The sequence below is a fragment of the Bos indicus genome, chromosome 23, assembly GCF_029378745.1.
Source record: "Bos indicus isolate NIAB-ARS_2022 breed Sahiwal x Tharparkar chromosome 23, NIAB-ARS_B.indTharparkar_mat_pri_1.0, whole genome shotgun sequence".
Classification (NCBI taxonomy): domain Eukaryota; kingdom Metazoa; phylum Chordata; class Mammalia; order Artiodactyla; family Bovidae; genus Bos; species Bos indicus.
In genome coordinates, this window is record NC_091782.1 from 54,306,579 (window position 1) to 54,324,893 (window position 18,315).

At 51.6% G+C, this 18,315-nt stretch overlaps 1 protein-coding gene across 4 annotated transcripts in view; it reads right to left on the reverse strand.

Moving 5' to 3' along the window:
- The window catches only part of DUSP22 (dual specificity phosphatase 22), a 50,163-nt gene that overhangs the window by 16,609 nt on the left and 15,239 nt on the right, over positions 1-18,315 (reverse strand). For 2 of the 4 annotated variants that reach the window (XM_070778512.1, XM_070778511.1), the window contains exon 3: positions 16,926-17,008. The exons of 1 other annotated variant lie outside the window; for it this stretch is intronic. In XM_070778512.1, the coding sequence (XP_070634613.1) occupies positions 16,926-17,008 (83 nt within the window). Of the gene's footprint in view, positions 1-2,759; positions 7,910-16,925; positions 17,009-18,315 lie in introns of those variants that run through there. One more of the 4 variants, XM_070778514.1, reaches the window with a different exon arrangement.

Consider the following 18,315-nt stretch of genomic DNA (forward strand, 5'->3'; position numbering starts at 1 on the left):
GACCTGCACACACTGGAAATGATTTGTTTTGCTTAGTTTTCAGGACAGTAAAAGTTTATATACCAAGCTAATTTTTTTACAAGAATGACTCAGTTTGGAAAAAAATGAACTTCATATTGTTCACTATAAACATCTATAAAAATGTTTATGCAAATTCATGCTATAAGAATCATGCTGAACTTGAATTTTATTAAAACCTCTTCTTTGAAGGGACTTAAGGTACAGTTCCCAAACTCTACAGTGTCAGGTGAAAATACAGAGTTCAGAAATCTCAGCAAACTTTTCAAAGCAATATGGCTCCATGAAGACTTATTAATGAATAAACCACTTTTAAACCTTTTTCTCGTGATAGCCTAATCAAACAGAATATAGCCACCATGTCATAAAAAATCAATGGGGGGGGGACATACCAAAAACTAGAAAAATAACCGACCTGAGAGTAAATGCAGGAGAAACATGTGGAATCATGGTGCCGCCAACCACAAGTCCCTTAGCATTTGAAGCCATCAAACTATTATTTCTAAGTTATTTGCATTTTTTGCAGTTGGACACAGTTACAGTGTCAGTTCACATGCCTAGGAATTTTGTGTTGCATTTGCTAGTGCTGCCTTGTAAGGAGCACGGGGTCCTCTGTGCTGTCGATCCCACACTCCAACATGGAAGCTACATGGACTGTTTCTCAAGCTCTGCTGCTGGGTGCGGACCTGGGACCTGGCTTCGTCGTCTGACGCACCTGCCTGAGGCAGATCTGGAAACGGGACACGGGAAGAGTCAAGCAGGTGAGGAGCACCTGCCCAGCAGGTGCAGGTGGCGGCCGGGCGGGGAGTGCTGGGTGGGCGTGGCAGCAGGTCTCAATGGGCAGTTGTGTACTGTGGTCTGCGTGTTGCCCCTGGAGCTTCAGAAGACAGCCTGTCTGTCCAGCTCTTCTGAGGAGAGCACAAGCCTGGACTTTTTCTTAAAAGGCCCCCTTCTGCTGACAGGGCTCAGAGTGGAAGCTGTTGTCTGCAACTAAGAGCAGGCTTCAGTTCAGTTCAGTTCAGTCACTCGGTCGTGTCCGACTCTCTGCGACCCCATGGACTGCACAGCCCATGGAATTCTCCAGGCCAGAATGTTGGAGTGGGGAGCCTTTCCCTTCTCCAGGGGATCTTCCAGACCCAGGAATTGAACCAGGGTCTCCTGCATTGCAGGTGGATTCTTTACCAACTGACCTATCAGTTCAGTTCAGTCCAGTCACTCAGTCGTGTCCGACTCTCTGCGACCCCACGGACTGCAGCACGCCAAGCCTCCCTGTCCATCACCAACTCCCGGAGTTTACTCAAATTCATGTCCATTGAGTCAGTGATGCCACCCAACCATCTCATCTTCTGTTGTCCCCTTCTCCCACCTTCAATCTTTCCCAGCATCAGGGTCTTTTCAAATGAGTCACCAGGGTTAGGGGACACAATTCCCCTGCTTGTCTCCCACCATTAGAGAGGCCAGAAACAACATTTTTCCTGCTTCTCTCTCTCTCTCACATACACACATTTTTAATTTTGAGTCAATCATTACATCTTCTAACAAAGGCCCCTCTGGGTTTTAAAGAAGATGAGTTTTATTGCTACTCATCCACAGAGCAGCTCATCATATGGGGCCAAACGTCCCACAGGCGAACGGGAAATGCAAGGTCAGCTGCAGGGAAGAACCTGAGCCACAGGTTGCCCACCTCCCCCCAGCGCCCGCTCGAGCTTCGCCTCGTGGCCCACTGTCTCCTGCCTCTCTGTCCCCTGGCCCTGGGCTCCTCTGCTCGACTGGAAAAAGCGAGGCAACTGCCTAAAGTTCTAACACACCTCCTGACCACAGAGGTCTGCGAGCCCGATGTAAAGAGAAGGAAAAGGGAAAAGGAAACGATACTGTTGGAGGAGTCATTTCACACCTTCCCTCACGGAGGCCACACAAGAGGTGGTGTAGATACACTCGCTGATCAGCTCATAATTCTCCGTTGAAATGACTCGCTCACTCTTTGCCTTTTGTTCCCGAGGGAGGGTTGGCTGTGGATTGGGCCCAGAAGCTTGTGAGATGCCCCCTCCCACACGCGTCCCCGCTCCCTGCCGACCGGTCCTCCTGAGCCTCCACTTGCCCTGCTCCTGGCGCCGCTGCTCTGGGCGGCTGGCCACCCAGCCACACGCGGAGGGTCCCTCCGTGGGGCGACAGCTCCCGCTACATGTTCCAACCAACAGCCCCTCGATTCCAGCAGAATCCAGGGCCAGCCCAGCCCACACGTCTGGCGGAGAGAGAGAAATGGAGTGGAGGAAGAGAAGGAGGCGGGTAAACAGCTCTCAGCCCACCCTCGACGCCGGCGTCCACGCTCGACGCCAGCGTGGTGTGCCGGACGCACTCTGCTTCTTCAGGGTTTCCTGACGGGGTCTCCTTCCCTTTGGGGGTGCCCGAGGCACAAAGGGAAAGGGGCCGGCCCCACACGGCAGGAGAAAACCAGGCAACATGGCCAGGGGCGCCCCCTCTGGCCCCACAGAGGCTGAGGAGACTGCTCCTGGCCCCGCGGGGCCCTCGGCCGGGCCAGCTGGGATGGGTGTGTGGCCGCTACAGCATCCCGTCTGTGACGCATCTGCGGAGGAACAAGCAGCCCCCGCCACAAATCTGGGGACCCTCTGCTTCAAAGAAAGGCACAGAAAATATGAAATATAAGACCTTGTTCTTTCAAAGGCAATAACAACAATAATAGCCTTCCCTGGAATGATGCCTGGCACACAGCAGGTACTTACTAATGTCTGGGGAATGATGAGAACACGGTGAAGACCAGTTAACGTGAAGACCATATTAGAAGCATAGTAGAAGGAAAGAAAGCTATTGTGAAGTGCAAGCCTTATTCTGGTGACCACGATACCTACAGCCACACCACGTGGGGGGCACACCACACACACACGCTCCAGGTGTCAGCCTCCAGCCCGCCTGCCCCAGCGGCTCACTGTGACCTACAATAGGAAGGGAACAAACTATGCAAATGCAGTGAAGAAAGGAGTCAAAATTGCCAAAAAGGCTCAGTTGCTCACCACCCAGGACGTCTACTTATCCTGGCTTAGTCATTAACAAAGCACAAAGCATCTCCTTGGAGGCCAGAGTGCAGAACATGAGGTGCCTGAGAGAAGGCTTGTGATGCCTGCACATGTGTACAGTTCAGTTAGTTACTAATTCAGAAAGCAGCCAGGGTGCCGGCAGCCTGAAGGGCCTCAGCGCCAACAAGAAAGCTGGACACACTTGAGATCATCCAATATTAGAGGACAGGGCTCTGCAAATGTTTCAGGATGATGTGGAATAGATTCATCTGCTTGGACCGAAACAAAGGCCCACTCTGTAGTGCTGGAGTTCACAGAGACAGGAATAAGGGCCATGGTGTGTTTAGCTAAGCTATGCAAAGTTTAGCAAAAAAGAAAGGATATCTTATTGTAGGGCAAAATTCTACAGCAATCTGAAAAATTCGTAAGTAATACAAATAGCACCAATGTTTCCATTACTATAGCATCCGTTTAGTGGCATTTCCTCCCTCATATTACCCCTATTATTTTAAAACCCCTAAAATCAATTATGTTTTTTGAAATAAAATTCTTACTAAATAAATAAAAATTCAGTATTTCCAAAAAGTGATTGGTGGAAAGGCAATTAACATTAAGCTTTTTTGGAACTGATAAATGTCAAGTTACAGACTATTAGTGTAGAGAGCTGGCCCTGAAGTGCAAAGACAGATTTCTTCGGGCTCCATGACACTTTGAATGTCCTCACATGTCCTGAGAATGGCATCAATACTGACAAAATGGGAACCAGAGGGAAGAAAAGGCAAAAAGCATATGTGCTGAGTGTTCACAAGGCCAAGTACCACCAGTTAGCGCGACACAATGTAGGGAGACACAGGAGAGAAGGGAGAGTGAGGCAGGGCTGCCAAGGACAGCCTTTTAGATGAAGCTTCTGATTAGGTTTTAAAGGAAGCAGGAATTAGCACTTGAGTGAGAAGAAAGTTCAGAAAGCATTCCAGAGGCTCGTCTTGAACAAAAGGTTAGAGCTTTCTAACTATATTCTCAAAAGTTCTAATACTTTTCAGTTTTCTGTTTCAACAAGCATAGTAACCACCAAGAGTAGGGTTTTCGCCTTTCTTGGGGCCTGAAACTAAAGATGACACTTAAAATGATACATAGGCAAGTACTTGAAAAGCAGGGCCAAGGGTCTGATTTCAGGACTCGTAAAGGGATCAAACTCTCGCTTGTTTCAAGTACAATTTCTAAAACTCACTGCTTTTTTCTTTCTGAAACATCATAAGTAAGAGTCTTCTGAAGAACCTTGCTGACATTTTACTTTCCAAAGGAAAGTCAAGCCCTGCAGAGCTGTCTTCTCTCTCCCAGGAAGGCTAACGGAGACCCTTAGAGAACACTCCTTTGTGCCTGCCTACAACCTATGAGGAAACGTCGGTGGGAGGCGAGGGGGCTCCTATGGGATGGATATCAGGAAATACAGGCGAAACGATGTAATCACAAGCCTCGTTTTCTCATTTCTCCCATTCAGTGTCAGCAGCAGAATAGGTGTGCACGGGGGTCCCCTGAAAAGACCAGGTTTCCTTCGACTGCTCGTTTGGGGGCTGCACTGCAGAGTCTGAGAAAATAAGCTGAGACCCCAGGAGAGCTAGTTTCACCACACTCCCAAAATGCTGAGTCCAGAACAGAAACAGAAAATTAAAAAGAATTCAGCTTGAACTGTCTCACACCTGATCAGAAACAAGCCCACCGATTTAAAAAAAGTCTGTCTCCTTGAGACACGCTCTCCAGTTGTTGTGTGGTGTAATATACATAACATAGGATTAACCATTGTAAGCGTACAGCTCACTGGCGTTACATGTGTTCACATTCACATTCCCGCCATCTGTCTCTAGAACATTTTCATCTCCCCAAAAAGAAACTTTCCCCACTAAACACTAACTCCGACCCTGCCTCAGCCCCTCAGAACCTTCTACTTTCTCTACGAATTTGACAGCTTCTGAACTTTAATATAAACCTAAAGGTAGGTAAACCCTGAAAACATCAGTCTGGGCACACTCTTAAAGGTCACAGACCCAAAGGATGGCAACTGCTGACCTGAAGTTGCTTACAAACGGGTCAGGGTTGACGGCCTCGCGTCTGTTACTGCTCACCCGCCCCCGCCCCCGGCAGAGCCTCACTGTGGAGAAAGCCCACGTCCTGGCACGTTGATCAGTATTTCTCCTCAGTTTAAGAACTGTCACCAGTTAGTGTTTTAAGGAGAAATAGTACAAATTATATGCACAGAGACTGCATCTGGACATCAGCGTAAAACCCTGAGCAGGGAAGGTCCAGAGGGTGGGGTCCCATGACCTCTCTGTTTAGCTGTTGATACCCCAGCAAAAGTCTCAAAGAAACTACTGTAGAAAACCACGCAGAAGGCAATCCTCCCTTAGCTGCACATAAAACGTCCGAAGTCCAGGCTCTAAACTGACGATGCATTTTCTTAACGTCCCCGTTGGCCACTGATTGTTCTGCACCAGCTAAATTTAGGAAACTCTACCACAAATAACAACTTCCAAGAACTCTGTGGTGCCCGGTGGGTGGGGAGGGGTGGGAAGGTCAGAGTGGAGAGACAAGATTTAGCCTTCAGTTTGATTTTGTGAGAAAAAATGCAAATGAGAGCCCTCCAGCACCTGTTGGCTTCTTTCAGGTTAGTCAAAAGATGACATGCATTTGACTTGTCAGGTCCACAGATGGAGAAACCAAGTGCTTATTTTTGCTCAAACTCCTTTTGCTCAAGTGGGCACAGTCAGTGTGTCCGAGCTCCTTGGGCCTCACGGGTGGGCGATGGGGAGGCCACGCCAGCCACACCACCAACCCTCTTCCAGGTTCTTCCTGCTGGGGGTGTGCCTGACGGGACTCATGAAAACGGAGCATTTTAGGCAAAATCTCCCCAACCGAGCAATTCTACAGGGTCACCTAACAGGTGCTAATGCTACACGACCACGCTGAAAGTCACTGTGGATGAAGCACTCTGGGAGTGATCAGTGGATGGTCCGGCTGTAAGAGACACAAAGGTGGAGCTTCATCTAATTGCCCATCTCAGCTGGTCAAACAGCCCGTCAGCAAAGTGAAGAAGACCCTCCCAAGCCCCGCGTTCTATCACAACGCCACCCCGCCCCTCTGCCAACAGCTCGCCTAGCCCACCACCTGGCTGCCGTGTCTCAGGCGCCCTGTGCCCCCCAGGTCCCATGGAACCTTCTCTCCCTCAGGAGTCTCGGGGGCGGGGGTGCTTCCTCAGAAAGCTGTCCCCACCTTGTCTCCCTGCCCCAGGTGGACTCTAGAGACGACTGCCCTAACTGCTGCCAGGACAGGACAGTTTTGGCGTGGGAGGATCGGGCTCCCCGTCAGACTGTCCCCGTCGAGTTGGGTCCTCGCTCAGTTCTTGCTGCAGCCTAGCTCCTCTCTCTCTAGCCATCAATAATGGGTCACTGAAAGAAGGGAGGGGATCCATTTTTAGAATCTTAAACTCCTGCGTGCCTTGAGAGCCTATGTCCAGGGAGCCAGCGCCCCTGTGGCTGGCAGGATGCACAGCCCCGGCCGGGCAACCCAACAGCCTCCATGTGCATGTCCTGTGTGCTCTGAATGGCTCCGTGGGACGCATGGGCCGGACCCACTAACCGTGGAAAGCCATCCCTGCGGTGGAGGCAGGCCGGGTGCTCAGGACTTTTCAGGTGTGCATTGCACTGGGGACGCAGTAGCCCCAAGCTTCAGGCCTGATGTGGGCTCCAGGAACATGCAGGCTCTGTCACTGAGGTACGCCTGGCTGCGAACCCTGCCACCCAGCCATGAGGACAGGAGCTGACACACAGGCCCATGTGCATCGGGACACAGCCTCGCCTGCCATCTGCGTGTCACCCACGGCTCCTGTCACGACATGGATGAGAGGAGAGGAAGACAGCACCCTGACGCACTCACCACCTGGCCCTTGACGGACGTGTGCCGAGCCCTGCTCAGATGGAGACGCTTCCCATAGTTCCGTGACGACCAGGAGCGCGTCTCTCGTGCGGGAGGCGTGGGGACACGGCGGGGTTGCCCGACTCTAAACCACTGCTCGTGCTCAGCCCCGCGCCTTGCTCCCTAGAGAGAGGGGCTGAGGGGTTTCCTTCCAGCACAGGATTCTTTTAAACAAGGAGATGAGATTCAATGTGTGGCACACTGAGTGGCTGGAAGTGCTAGTGAAGGAACAAGGCATGCGTTGTTGCCACCACAGACCAGGCTACAGAGAGGTCGCGGGGCCTGGAGGATCGTGTGCCAGCCGCCTGGACTATACGAGGCCCACCATCCTCACCTTCTGCAGGAAGGACGGTGCTGGATGCTGCCTCGGGGAGGACCAGAGCGTTTGGGATGCTGTCCGTGCTCCCGCACCTGAGTCCGGACTCCACCCCTCGCAGTGGGACGAGACCTTCCCGCAGGCTGCCAACACGTCCTCCAGCGCAATACCGAGCCTCAGAACTTGAGCAGCTTTTCCTAAGCAGCATTCCAGGTCCCTTGGGCATGACGTTGCATCCTCCAAATGGGATTAGACCCCCAAAAGGGTTAGCAAACACGGACCCAGAGCAGGGCATTGTCCCTAGCCTGGCAGCTGGCCAGTCCTGTGGGGGTGGGGTCAGATCAGGACACACAAACGTGGTGCCCGCCAGTGCATGAGCCCATGACTCCCGCCTCCCCTGGGCGTCAGGAAGCGCGTCCTCTCTCTCTGAGGGAGGGACGTGTGGGGGTCAGAGACCACTGAGCTCCCTGGCGCATGGGTCACACTGCAGTGTGGGTGCCCAGCCCCCAACAGGACCGGGGGCTTCTCTTCACTTGGCTCTAAGGCTGATCAGCGTCCCAGGCCTTCCTTGAAGTGCAGTCTTCACCAAGCCCTCCCTCCCTCCCCACCAGCTGCCACTGAAAGCAATCTGACAGCTATTTTTATTTTGACAGCTGCATCCTCTCGCAGTGGGCACAGAGGGGAGAACAGTGTGGGGAGGCCAGCAGTCCCTGGGATGGGCAGGACCTAGAAATGCCTGGCAGAAAGCACTGGTCAAGAAGCCCCAGCGAGCGCAGGGGCCACAGCAGGTGCTTGGGGAGGGGCCGGTTCAGGCGCATGAGTCGGGAGCGTGAGTGTGTCAGGGCGTCTGTATGAACGCAGCCTGACTTCAGTCACTTCAGGTCCATCTGTGGATCTGGGTATGGCTTCCACCTAGAGGCTGGGGGACTGGTCTGGTTGAACAGGTAAATTCAGGTGGGACCAGGCCCACCATCGCCAGGCCCCGACCACTCTGAGGGCCAGCACAGTCTGGAATGACCTTTAAATGTCTTGGCTTAAGGACAATTCCCCAGACCAGAAGGCCGAAGCTGAGCTCTGGGCTCCACTCTGCTGCCCTGGATCCCAGGTGACCACATGGGTCGGGGGAGCATCCCTCCTGGCTAGGGGAGTAACACTGGATGGCCTCTCCTTTCTCAGGCTCCAGCCGTGGTTCCTGTAGTTGGGACAAGGTCCACAGCTGGCCCTCCAGAGGAGGCTCCCACTCAGACCCAGATGCACAGTGTCCACTCCGGCAGCCAGGGCTGCAGCAACCACGGCTTGCCGCCCCCTCACCACGCATTCACTGGTCTTCCCTTGAACGAGAGGGCAGAGCTGGTGGAGACACCCTGCCCAGTTACGAATGCTGAAATGACATCTGTGCTCCTTGTGGTGACAACTGAAAGGAGAGAAACAGTTTCTCAATCCAGACCTGGGGCCTGACACCAGCCTCTGCCTCGGGGCACACACAGGCTCCAAACCATCCCAGGAGTCAGAGCAAGAGAGGGGATGGCAGGACCTCGGCCACAGCGAGGCAGCCTACCGTCTGGGGCCGCTGCTTCCCCCAAGCTTCGGGCCAGGTGGGCCCGCTTCCCTTGCAGGCCTGGCAGGCTCAGGGCCCACGGGCAGCAGCTACCAAAGAATGAATTATAGGAGCACCTGCAGGTAGCAGATTTGCTTAAACCAGTCTTCAGTATACCAGGCTACATTTAAATTAGTATTTTTCCTGTGGCTAAAAACAACAACGGCCCCCATAGAGCCGTTTAACTCTGCTTTGGGTCTTAACCAACTAACCACCTTTAACTGCTCGTTCAAACTTTTGACTGTAGAGTTGAAGGCCCTTCTCCCAAGGAGCCTGTGACACCCGCAACACCCACGGGCCCGCCGCCGGCCGCCACAACACACGGGACTCCCACTGGTCTGCTGCACTGTCCTGACCTGGACCCAGAAACATGCTGACTCTGAGGCCCCACGAAAGTGAGTCCCGTCAGGCTGTGGCCTTTCTAAGACAAGAGCGTGTGCTCCATCAACTTAAGGCGTGAGTGCAGCCGCAGCGTGCCTGCCGTCTCATTGCTGACAGTCCTTCAGCTCTACTGACTCCCACCTCCCGGGAAGGAAACATGAGTGTGTCACCTGACTTGTTCATGAACCTTTACTGACTGCTTCACATAAGATGAAGCTCAGACTCCTCAGCTTGACAAATGAAACTTCCCCTGATCATCCCTGTGCCCCCTACAGCCTGGCTCCCTGCAGACCTGCTCAGCTGAGCCCTGCAGCGTCCCAGAGCCTGCCTGTGCCTGCACACCTGGGCCCCCCGCAGGTCCTGCCCCTCCCCAGCTGCCCCTGCATCCTCCAGGGGCGCTCCATGGTGCCGGCCCCATGGCGAGGCCTGCAGGACCCGGCAGGGAGGTGGCCCCAGCCCCTCAGCTCTGCGGCGAAGGCACAAGTCTGCATGTTTTTAGGATTTCCATGCCTATCTCCTGGTGCTGGGCCGCACCTTACTTCTCACTGTCTTACACCCAATCCCTGCTACGAGGTATGTACTCAACCAGCATTTGCTGAATGTGAAGGAATAACGCCCAATTTAGCCAAAAAGAGAACCGAAGATGGCACCACCCTCGTCCCACCGTGCTGACCACCCTAGCCACTCGGCACCCAGCCGCCATCCACACGTGTCCTACGTCCCCAGGGCTCATTTCCCCCTTCCTGACCATTCAGGAAGGGCTGGTCCCACTTGAGACACACCTCCCCCGGAACCGGACATACCAGTCCTGCCAGGCTGCCTCATCACTCCTCTTCACAAAGTCTTCCCAACCTCCAGCCCATGGAGCGAGGCTCTTCACGAACAGACCAGCTAGTGCCCTGGCCACCTGCTCTGGCTCTCGCGGGCCATCCTGTTGCAGTGTGTCCAGGCTGCCGTTCCAGCTGGAGCAGCGGGGAGAGGACATGGTCCTCACCTCTCCTGAGCCCTTGGTTTGCGAGTCCCAGCAGACCCTACCCCTGTCATATCCCTCACTGAGGACTGGGAGGGGTCCGACCCAGGAGCACCCCCAACCCCTGCATGAGGAGCAGCGCTTGGCACTAATCTGAGGGCCCGAGCACACAGCGGGGCTCAGCAGGAAATGCTCATGAAACTGGGACTTGAGAGGGAAGTCTAGGAAGGAGAGTGCTGTGCGAAAGTCTTCACTTGAGTGGAGAGGCTAATCGGTAAGTGTGCAAAGTCAAGAGACCACCCACAGCTGAAGGGCAGGGGCTCCAGGGAGCCAGGCACTTAGCACAGCATGCTCACTCAGAGACGAGAAGGCCGCTTTCCTCTCTAGAACCAGTGGCCCCCGATGATTTCTGCCCCTCTGGGCCATCCAAGCTGGGATTCCAGCTCCAGACCTCCACTTGACACAGAGGACCAGCAGCCAGGGGCCGGCATGGAGGGGGGCCACCGTCTTTGCACTTGACTGCCCCCACACATGGAACTCAGACACAGCTGGATTTAAGAAAGAGAGATTACTAGACAGTTTTCGATACCTACCATAATCATTTCTATTTGAGTCATTTCTATTTAAGTCTGGGGTTGGCTTCAAACAAATTTACCTCAACACATGAAAGCTGCAAACCTTTGGTACAGGACGTGCCACCGAAGCTCAGAGACTTTAGTGGAGAGATGGCAACAGCTGTCAGGCTGAGAACCGCCCCAGGGCCGACAGCGAGCAGCTTTCAAGGCCCTGAACCTCAACAGCAGTGACGAGAGTGCGGCGGTTGCTGATGCCAGTACAGTGACGGAACGCATCCCCTCCAGCCACTCCGATCAGGATTTCTTGCCCAGTGTTCAACTTGTATCACCAGGGGATCTGTGAACTCTACAAGGGTATAAACTCACTCAACTGAAACAATCAGAGGAAAAACACAGCTGATGCTGCAAATAAAATGTATATAGTCAGAAAGTGTGTCTCGGCCGTCTCCCCCCTGAAGATCAGGATGGCTGAGAGAGGCGCTTTGTGGGCACTGACCACGGATGACAAGCACGCAGCATGTCTGAGGTCACACGTTTACATGTGAATCCATGGGGGACATTGTTACCAAACACAGAACCCATTCCAGCCATGCCGAGACATCCAAGTGCAGCCTGCCTGTCACTGCTCTAGACTCCAAGAGGTGGCCACCTGTTTATCTTCCTTTCATGATCCCGCCATCCAAAAAGATACTATGAGGACCCTCCCATTGAGGAAAATAAGTAAGAAAAAAGTGACACTCTGTGTTCCCACCCTCTTCTCTGAACTGACTCCCTTTTGTCAATCCTAGGAGTATGACATGGTCCTTGCAAACTCTTATCTGTGCCTTTACACACACATATGTACGTGTATGCGTGCTAGGTCACGTCAGTTTGTCCAACTCTGCGACCCTAGGGACTGTAGCCCGCCAGGTTCCTCTGTCCATGGGATTCTCCAGGCAAGAATACTGAAGAGGGTTTCCATGCCTTTCTCTAGGGGATCTTCCCGACCCAGGGATCAAACCCAAGTCCCCTGCATTGGCAGGCGGGTCTTAACCACTAGCAGCACCTGGGAAGCCCCGTACGTGTACGTACTGGAGTCCATTATTAATGTAATTCACATAAGTGGGGTCATAGTGTGGGTATTATTCTACAACTTGCTTCTTTTGCTCAGCAGTTAACTGTTTCCTCTGCATACGCATAAGCCCTCCTCTTCTTTTTCAATGGCTGCAGAGTATTTCTTTTCTACAGAGGCTGGGTGTGCAGGTCAGCTCCAGTTTCCTGATTACAAGCAGACCTGCAGGGAGCCTCCTGCCCACACCTGTGTGCCCGGCACGAGGTGTGTGCTGTCCAACAGGCTCTTGCTCATGGCAATAGTTCCTGTGACTTGAAGGGACAGGACGGGGCTCGGGGTCCTAAGAGCCAAGCTGGCCAGGTCACCAGGTCGGGAGGAGGGCAGAGCTGGCTCTGCCTAGGAAGCCTCTGAGGAAGACAAGTGGGCACAGGTCTCCCTGTGAATCGGAATGTGGGCCTCAGCTTCCCACGGTCTGCCTCCAAGCCCCCGGAGCCTGAGACGAGGTCTCAGCGAACTCTGCCCCCACCTCACCTGCCTTGATGTGGGAAGTCTTCTTTTAACTAATCACCCACTGTCCGTATCTGAGACTGCACTGTCCTTGTAGGACCAGACTTCTGATGCAGACCCAAGGCAGCCGAAAGACCACTGAGACCTGTCAGGGAGTTACAGGAGCGTCACTCAGTGGCGGGAGCTTAGCAACAGGCTCTTCTGGACTGCAGGCCACACCAACTGCGCGTGCTGAGCATCTGCACACCGGGCTCCCTGACTGTGGGGGTGCCGGGGAGGCAGCCCTGCACCACCTGACCTCTGACCTCACAGAGCGCTGTGGCCAGTGAGACTCCACTCTTCTTCCACACCCTGAAGTCCGGCACATACCCCCAGAGACACGGCTTCTCACCTGGCGGTGAAGCTGAAAAGCACTCGGCATGGAGTCTGTCAGAAGCACACTCAGAAGCCAGAGCCGGGCTGAGTGCTGGGGAGACCAAGAAACCCACTGCCTGCAGTGGCCTAGGACCAGCCCAGGAGGACAGAGGTTAGACAGCCATTTGATGACCACAGACATTACAGGGAAAGGGCAGCAGGCCTGAGCCTGGCAGGCACTGCAGTGTCCTTCTCAGACCAAGAGCTGGGCCCAGCTCTGAGGGATGGGAGGACTCGTCAGGAGCGGGGGCAAGAGGAGGGAGAGAGAGAGACGTGGACAAAGAAGCAAGTCTCTTAAACTTCAAGTGCCACTGCACACCTTGGATGGGCTTGTTTACATCTGGGAAGGCAGCAAAGCTTCTGAGGGTGAGAAACGGAGGGGGCCACCAGACAGACAGGTGGCGGGGGACCAGGCCCCTCCAGGAGCCCCTCAGGCGCTCGGGACCACCGTCCACACAGACCGGCGTCTCTGGGAGACACGCACCTGTATGTACAGACACACAGACACGGGAAGGGTCAGAGCCAGCAGAAGTGGTCAGCTGCAAACAGAACCAACAGCGTTAAATTCTGAGCCTGGACACCTCAAAAAAAATGTTTTTCATGTTAAAGAAAATATAAAACAGAATCACCAGGAATAAATGCTGGCCTATAAAAACATCCTAATCTGGAAAGCAAAAACAAATGCATAAACGGTTCAAAATACAAGTCACAGCTCAAAATGGGAAGAATATCCAGGCTGAACTCAAGCTCAGAAGACCTGTCTGGCATGCACACAGTGCCCTGTTGTGAATATGTGTATGCAAACTATTTTTTTTCTATTTAATCTGAAAATAGAAATCACTTTAAAATTAAATTCTTTGTGTCATTAGCCCACTGAAGGAATGAGAATACTTTAAAAGTATTTTTGTTAATAGTGAAAAATAGTTGTTTCCTGCAGGTGCTCTGGTTAAATACCAACATGAAAAATGAAACAAACTCTGAAATTCTTACATTAGAGAGACAGGCCTCTGGTTCTTTTCTCAGGGGAAGGGAGAAACCTTTCATTGCTCAATATTACTTCCTCAGCACCTACAAACAACACAGGGTTTCTGATTTGAAAGAGCGCTGTCTTTCTGACAGCAGTTTTCACCACCCCCTCAAATCTGGAGCAACCAGTAGGCGCTGAAGACACAGCTCACAAAAAAGGGAAACGTTTTTAGCAGAAGGCCCGGCCCTCAACGTGGAATCAGAGGAAGGGATGTTCCTCCTTCAATGTTATAATTACGGTTTGGGCTTAATTCCTATTTGAAATTAAGCTACGAGGCAACGGCCCTTCCCCAGCTCTGCCACTTGCTAGAGGTAACGTGCTAGGCCCCAGGTCTGGTTACACCACAGCAGCTAGGATGCTGCCATCGTGCAGGCTGGGCTCCCGGGCCCTGGGGATGAGCAGGTGGTCCCGTGGAGGCAGGGCCATGCCAGGAGGCATGACTTGGCACTCCCCCAGCCAGAGTCTCCAGATCCTTAGAACTTCCACTAGGATGTGACAGGACTAAAACCTCTCAATTTTAGACAGTAACTGCCTCCCCACGTCTAGCCCGCCTCAGCCCGGGTCTGCCCAGAGAAAGCTGGGGTGCATTCCATAAACACTCTGGGCTTTGGAAACCCCAGACCGGGAAGGAGGCGGCGGCTCTGTCATCTCCTGTGTCCTGTCCCACTTGCCCTCTCCAGGCTGGCTCTCAGCACGGCACACGCTCTTCCCTCTCACCCCATCCTGGTCCTGCTCTCCTCCAAGGGTCAGGACCAGCGCAGCACAGAGATAACTTCCCAGATTCATCTCAGCCTGGTGAGACTATGGCTTCTGGAACTGAGTTTGAAATTTAAGAGAGACGACTACATTTATGCATCAGGCAGAGGGCTCAGCCAAGGTCTAGCACTCTCAGGACCCTGGCGGACTCCCTCTGTCCACTCCCTGAGGGCGAGCAGGCCCATTCACATCACTTTAATGCCTGTTTTCCCCACTTGTGCAATCAGAGAATCTATTGCTTTCATGTTTAAAATAAGAACATACTCATGAATCACTCGTGAAGTTAAAAATGAATAAAATAAGAAGGGCAGTGATAAACTATGCTATGCTATAAAACAGAGGTCCAACTTGAAGTAAACATGAAATCACAGGAAAGTACTTACTGAGTGAGATAGTAACAGCACCCAAAGCCTGAAACAGGACATCTCCAAATCAAAGAGGCAGTCTCATGGGGAAAAGGCACAGGGTCCCTTGTTTCTCACAGGGAATAAAGAGGATACGCAGTCACGGCTGGTGAGGGAACACAGTTTGCCCAGAGCACTGAGACTTTTACATCAACAGTGTTCTGTTTACACCAGGCTGCAATCGCATGGGCTCCACTCGCCAGCCCTCCAGCCCTCATTCTTGTGTGTAAAGTGGGGGGGGGGGTGGGACAGGCGAGGGCGGGGCTCTTTCCTCCGAGACTTGAAGGCCAGCTCTGTGGGCAGAAGTGGCGGTGGCACAGACTCCCAGCCAGCTTCCTACGTGACGGCGGCTGTGGGCAGCGGGGTACAACGCCACGAGGCAGCCTGGAGGGTCAGGGTAGGCAGGACATCGCTGCAGTTGATTAAAATAAAGGAAACCTAAGCCTCATCTCAGAGAAGGCAATGGCACCCCACTCCAGTACTCTTGCCTGGAGAATCCCATGGACGGAGGAGCCTGGTGGGCTGCAGTCCATGGGGTCGACAGAGTCAGACACGACTAAGCGACTTCACTTTAACTTTTCACTTTCATGCATTGGAGAAGGAAATGGCAACCCACTCCAGTGTTCTTGCCTGGAGAATCCCAGGGACGGGGGAGCCTGGTGGGCTGCCGTCTATGGGGTCGCACAGAGTCGGACACGACTGAAGTGACTTAGCACCAGCAGCAAGCCTCATCTTGTGATTAAAGAGCAAGTCAATCATGATCAGCTTACATTTAACTTATCACCTAGGCCATAGCTTGGCCATGTGTTTAACAAACTCTTGCTGATACATGGAAAATGGATACCTATTTTCAAAGGAGATGTCAGCCTTTGAAACAACGATGCTTTGTTGCTGTGGTTTCCAATAAAACCATGCTGCAGCACAAATTATAGCACCTTAACAAAACCATGAGACAAAGCAGCAGAGGGAACTGCGAGCTCGGATCCAGAGAAAGAGCCCGTTCACCTCCTGTGGTCCTCTTATGGTGATGTCGTCAGTTGAATTGCTTATTATTCTAAGTTCTCATCTTTTTGAATACTGACTGAAATCCGGCAGCTCTAATGGCCAGGTAAAACTGATGACTTTGAAATAAGAATATATTACCTACTCTTGTATAATATGAATTTTAGTGAAAACTGCTTGAATGACGATTCTTTCAGAATGAGCCACACCTCCCTTCCAGTACCCCACCCTGAAATAGAAACAAACACACACATACATCTCACAACCATATTCACACTATTTTCTGAAAAGAGGTAGCTTGGGCTTTGTCAAGGCTAATAAACAGAGACTGTGCTCCCAGCCAACAGCTCAAACCATCGATTAAAGTAAAATTGAAGATGTTTTTGGAATCAGTGTACAGGCAGACACATCCTATTTACTTTAAAACCTGAAATACAACAACAGCTTCTTCACTGACCGTCTGCAGAGAGAAGGACTAGAAAATCTCTAGGGACAATTTATCCTCAGAGGCCTTGTTTTCCGAAATGCAAATGATTGACAATTGAGCTCAAATGGAAAAAAAATCAGGAAACGAGCAGCCTGAATTCTTTGGGATTCTAAAACAAGAGGTAATTTTGAAAGAAATGAAAATGGGTTTTAAATGTCCTTAAAATCTAAAGGAAAACACTGTATCAGCCTGTTCTTCGGTGTTCAGCCAAGAAAGCCAAGGTAGTGACATAACAGGAGGATGGTGAGAACAAGAAGCACCCCACTGCCGGCCCAGCCCAGCCAGAGGCCCAGGCCCAGGCGTGGCCAAGCACGGGTTAGCACAGCCAGGACACGGAGCTGTTGCTGCAGAGCACAGACTGCCTGGCCAGCTGCCCCGCCCAGGAGCACAGCACAGACAGGTGCACAGATCAGCAGCCTCACCTCCAGCATTGGCCTGGCGCTGTCGTGCACAGACAGAATGTGCGTCACCTTGTTCTTGCTCAACTGCTCTGCATCTCTGGCATCTGTCACAGAAGAAAGGGGGGGCATTTTAGTATTTTCTGCAAGTGAATACTCCTTAAGGAAAAAACACAAAATTACTTGCATATTTCTTTCTTAAAAATTCGTAATTGAATTGTGGTGCTTGAGAAGACTCTTGAGAGTCCCTTGGACTGCAAGGAGATCAACTCAATCAATCCTAAAGGAAATCAACCCTGAATATTCATTGGAAGGACTGATGCTGAAGCTGAAGCTCCAATACTTTGGCCACCTAACACAAAGAGCCGACTCATTGGAAAAGACCCTGATACTGGGAAAGATTGAGGGCAGGAGGGGAAGGGGACAACAGAGATGGCTGGATGGCATCACTGTCTCAATGGACATAAGTTTGAACAAACTCCAGGAGATAGTGAAGGACAGGGAAGCCTGGCGTGCTGCAGTCCATGGGGTTGCAAAAGTTGGATACAACTTAGCGACTGAACAATAAAGGGAATCTAGAGTTATTGCTTTTAGGTATTCTGCAGATAACTCAGTTTATTTCTGACTGACAAGTCTTTTGATACAAAGTGGTCATATAAAACTTGAAAAGTATGTAGACTGATAAATAGTATAATGATGATTATTGCTGTTTAAAGGAAATGAACCACTAAGTCATGTTGTAGCTGATGCTTATTAAGTTGCAGACCCTCACGTTAGCTACTCACATGAAACATGGAAAAAGAAAGATATTTCAAATATTTTTAATTACCTCTTAATGATTAGGAATCTAAATTAAAATTAAATACAAAACAATCTTCTAAGATACAGGAACCTGCCAGAGACTAATCGACCTAATGTCAAACAGCAGGAATAGGACCAGATGCAGGTATGACGTGGTTTACGAATGCATCCACTTACGCTAAACTAAAAACGGGTACTTAATGGAAAGTCCAGACAAAACAGTTCATAAGTCATCTGGCTATGAAATTATCTGCATGTGAAACTAAGGAGATACCAAATTATATTCCCTTCCTATGAACCCACCCAGAGAAGAAAGCCACGCGAATCCCCTCAAGCTGGAACTTCTGCTAATCTACAGAACAGGGTGCAGCAGGAGACAAGGAGGTCCATTCCCCCGGGGACACGTTTTCTAAAGTGATACAGGGTAAGATGATTGAAAACCGAATGTCTGATCATTCTGTTTCTGGAGAATATTAACACCATGAGAAAACACTCAGGATGTAGCATTAAACAGGGGAAAGGGGAAACAGGCACCAAACTACAAATACAATATGAACTCAACTTGTAAAAACACATAAAGACAACAAACACAGAGGGGACGCTGTTGTCAGGA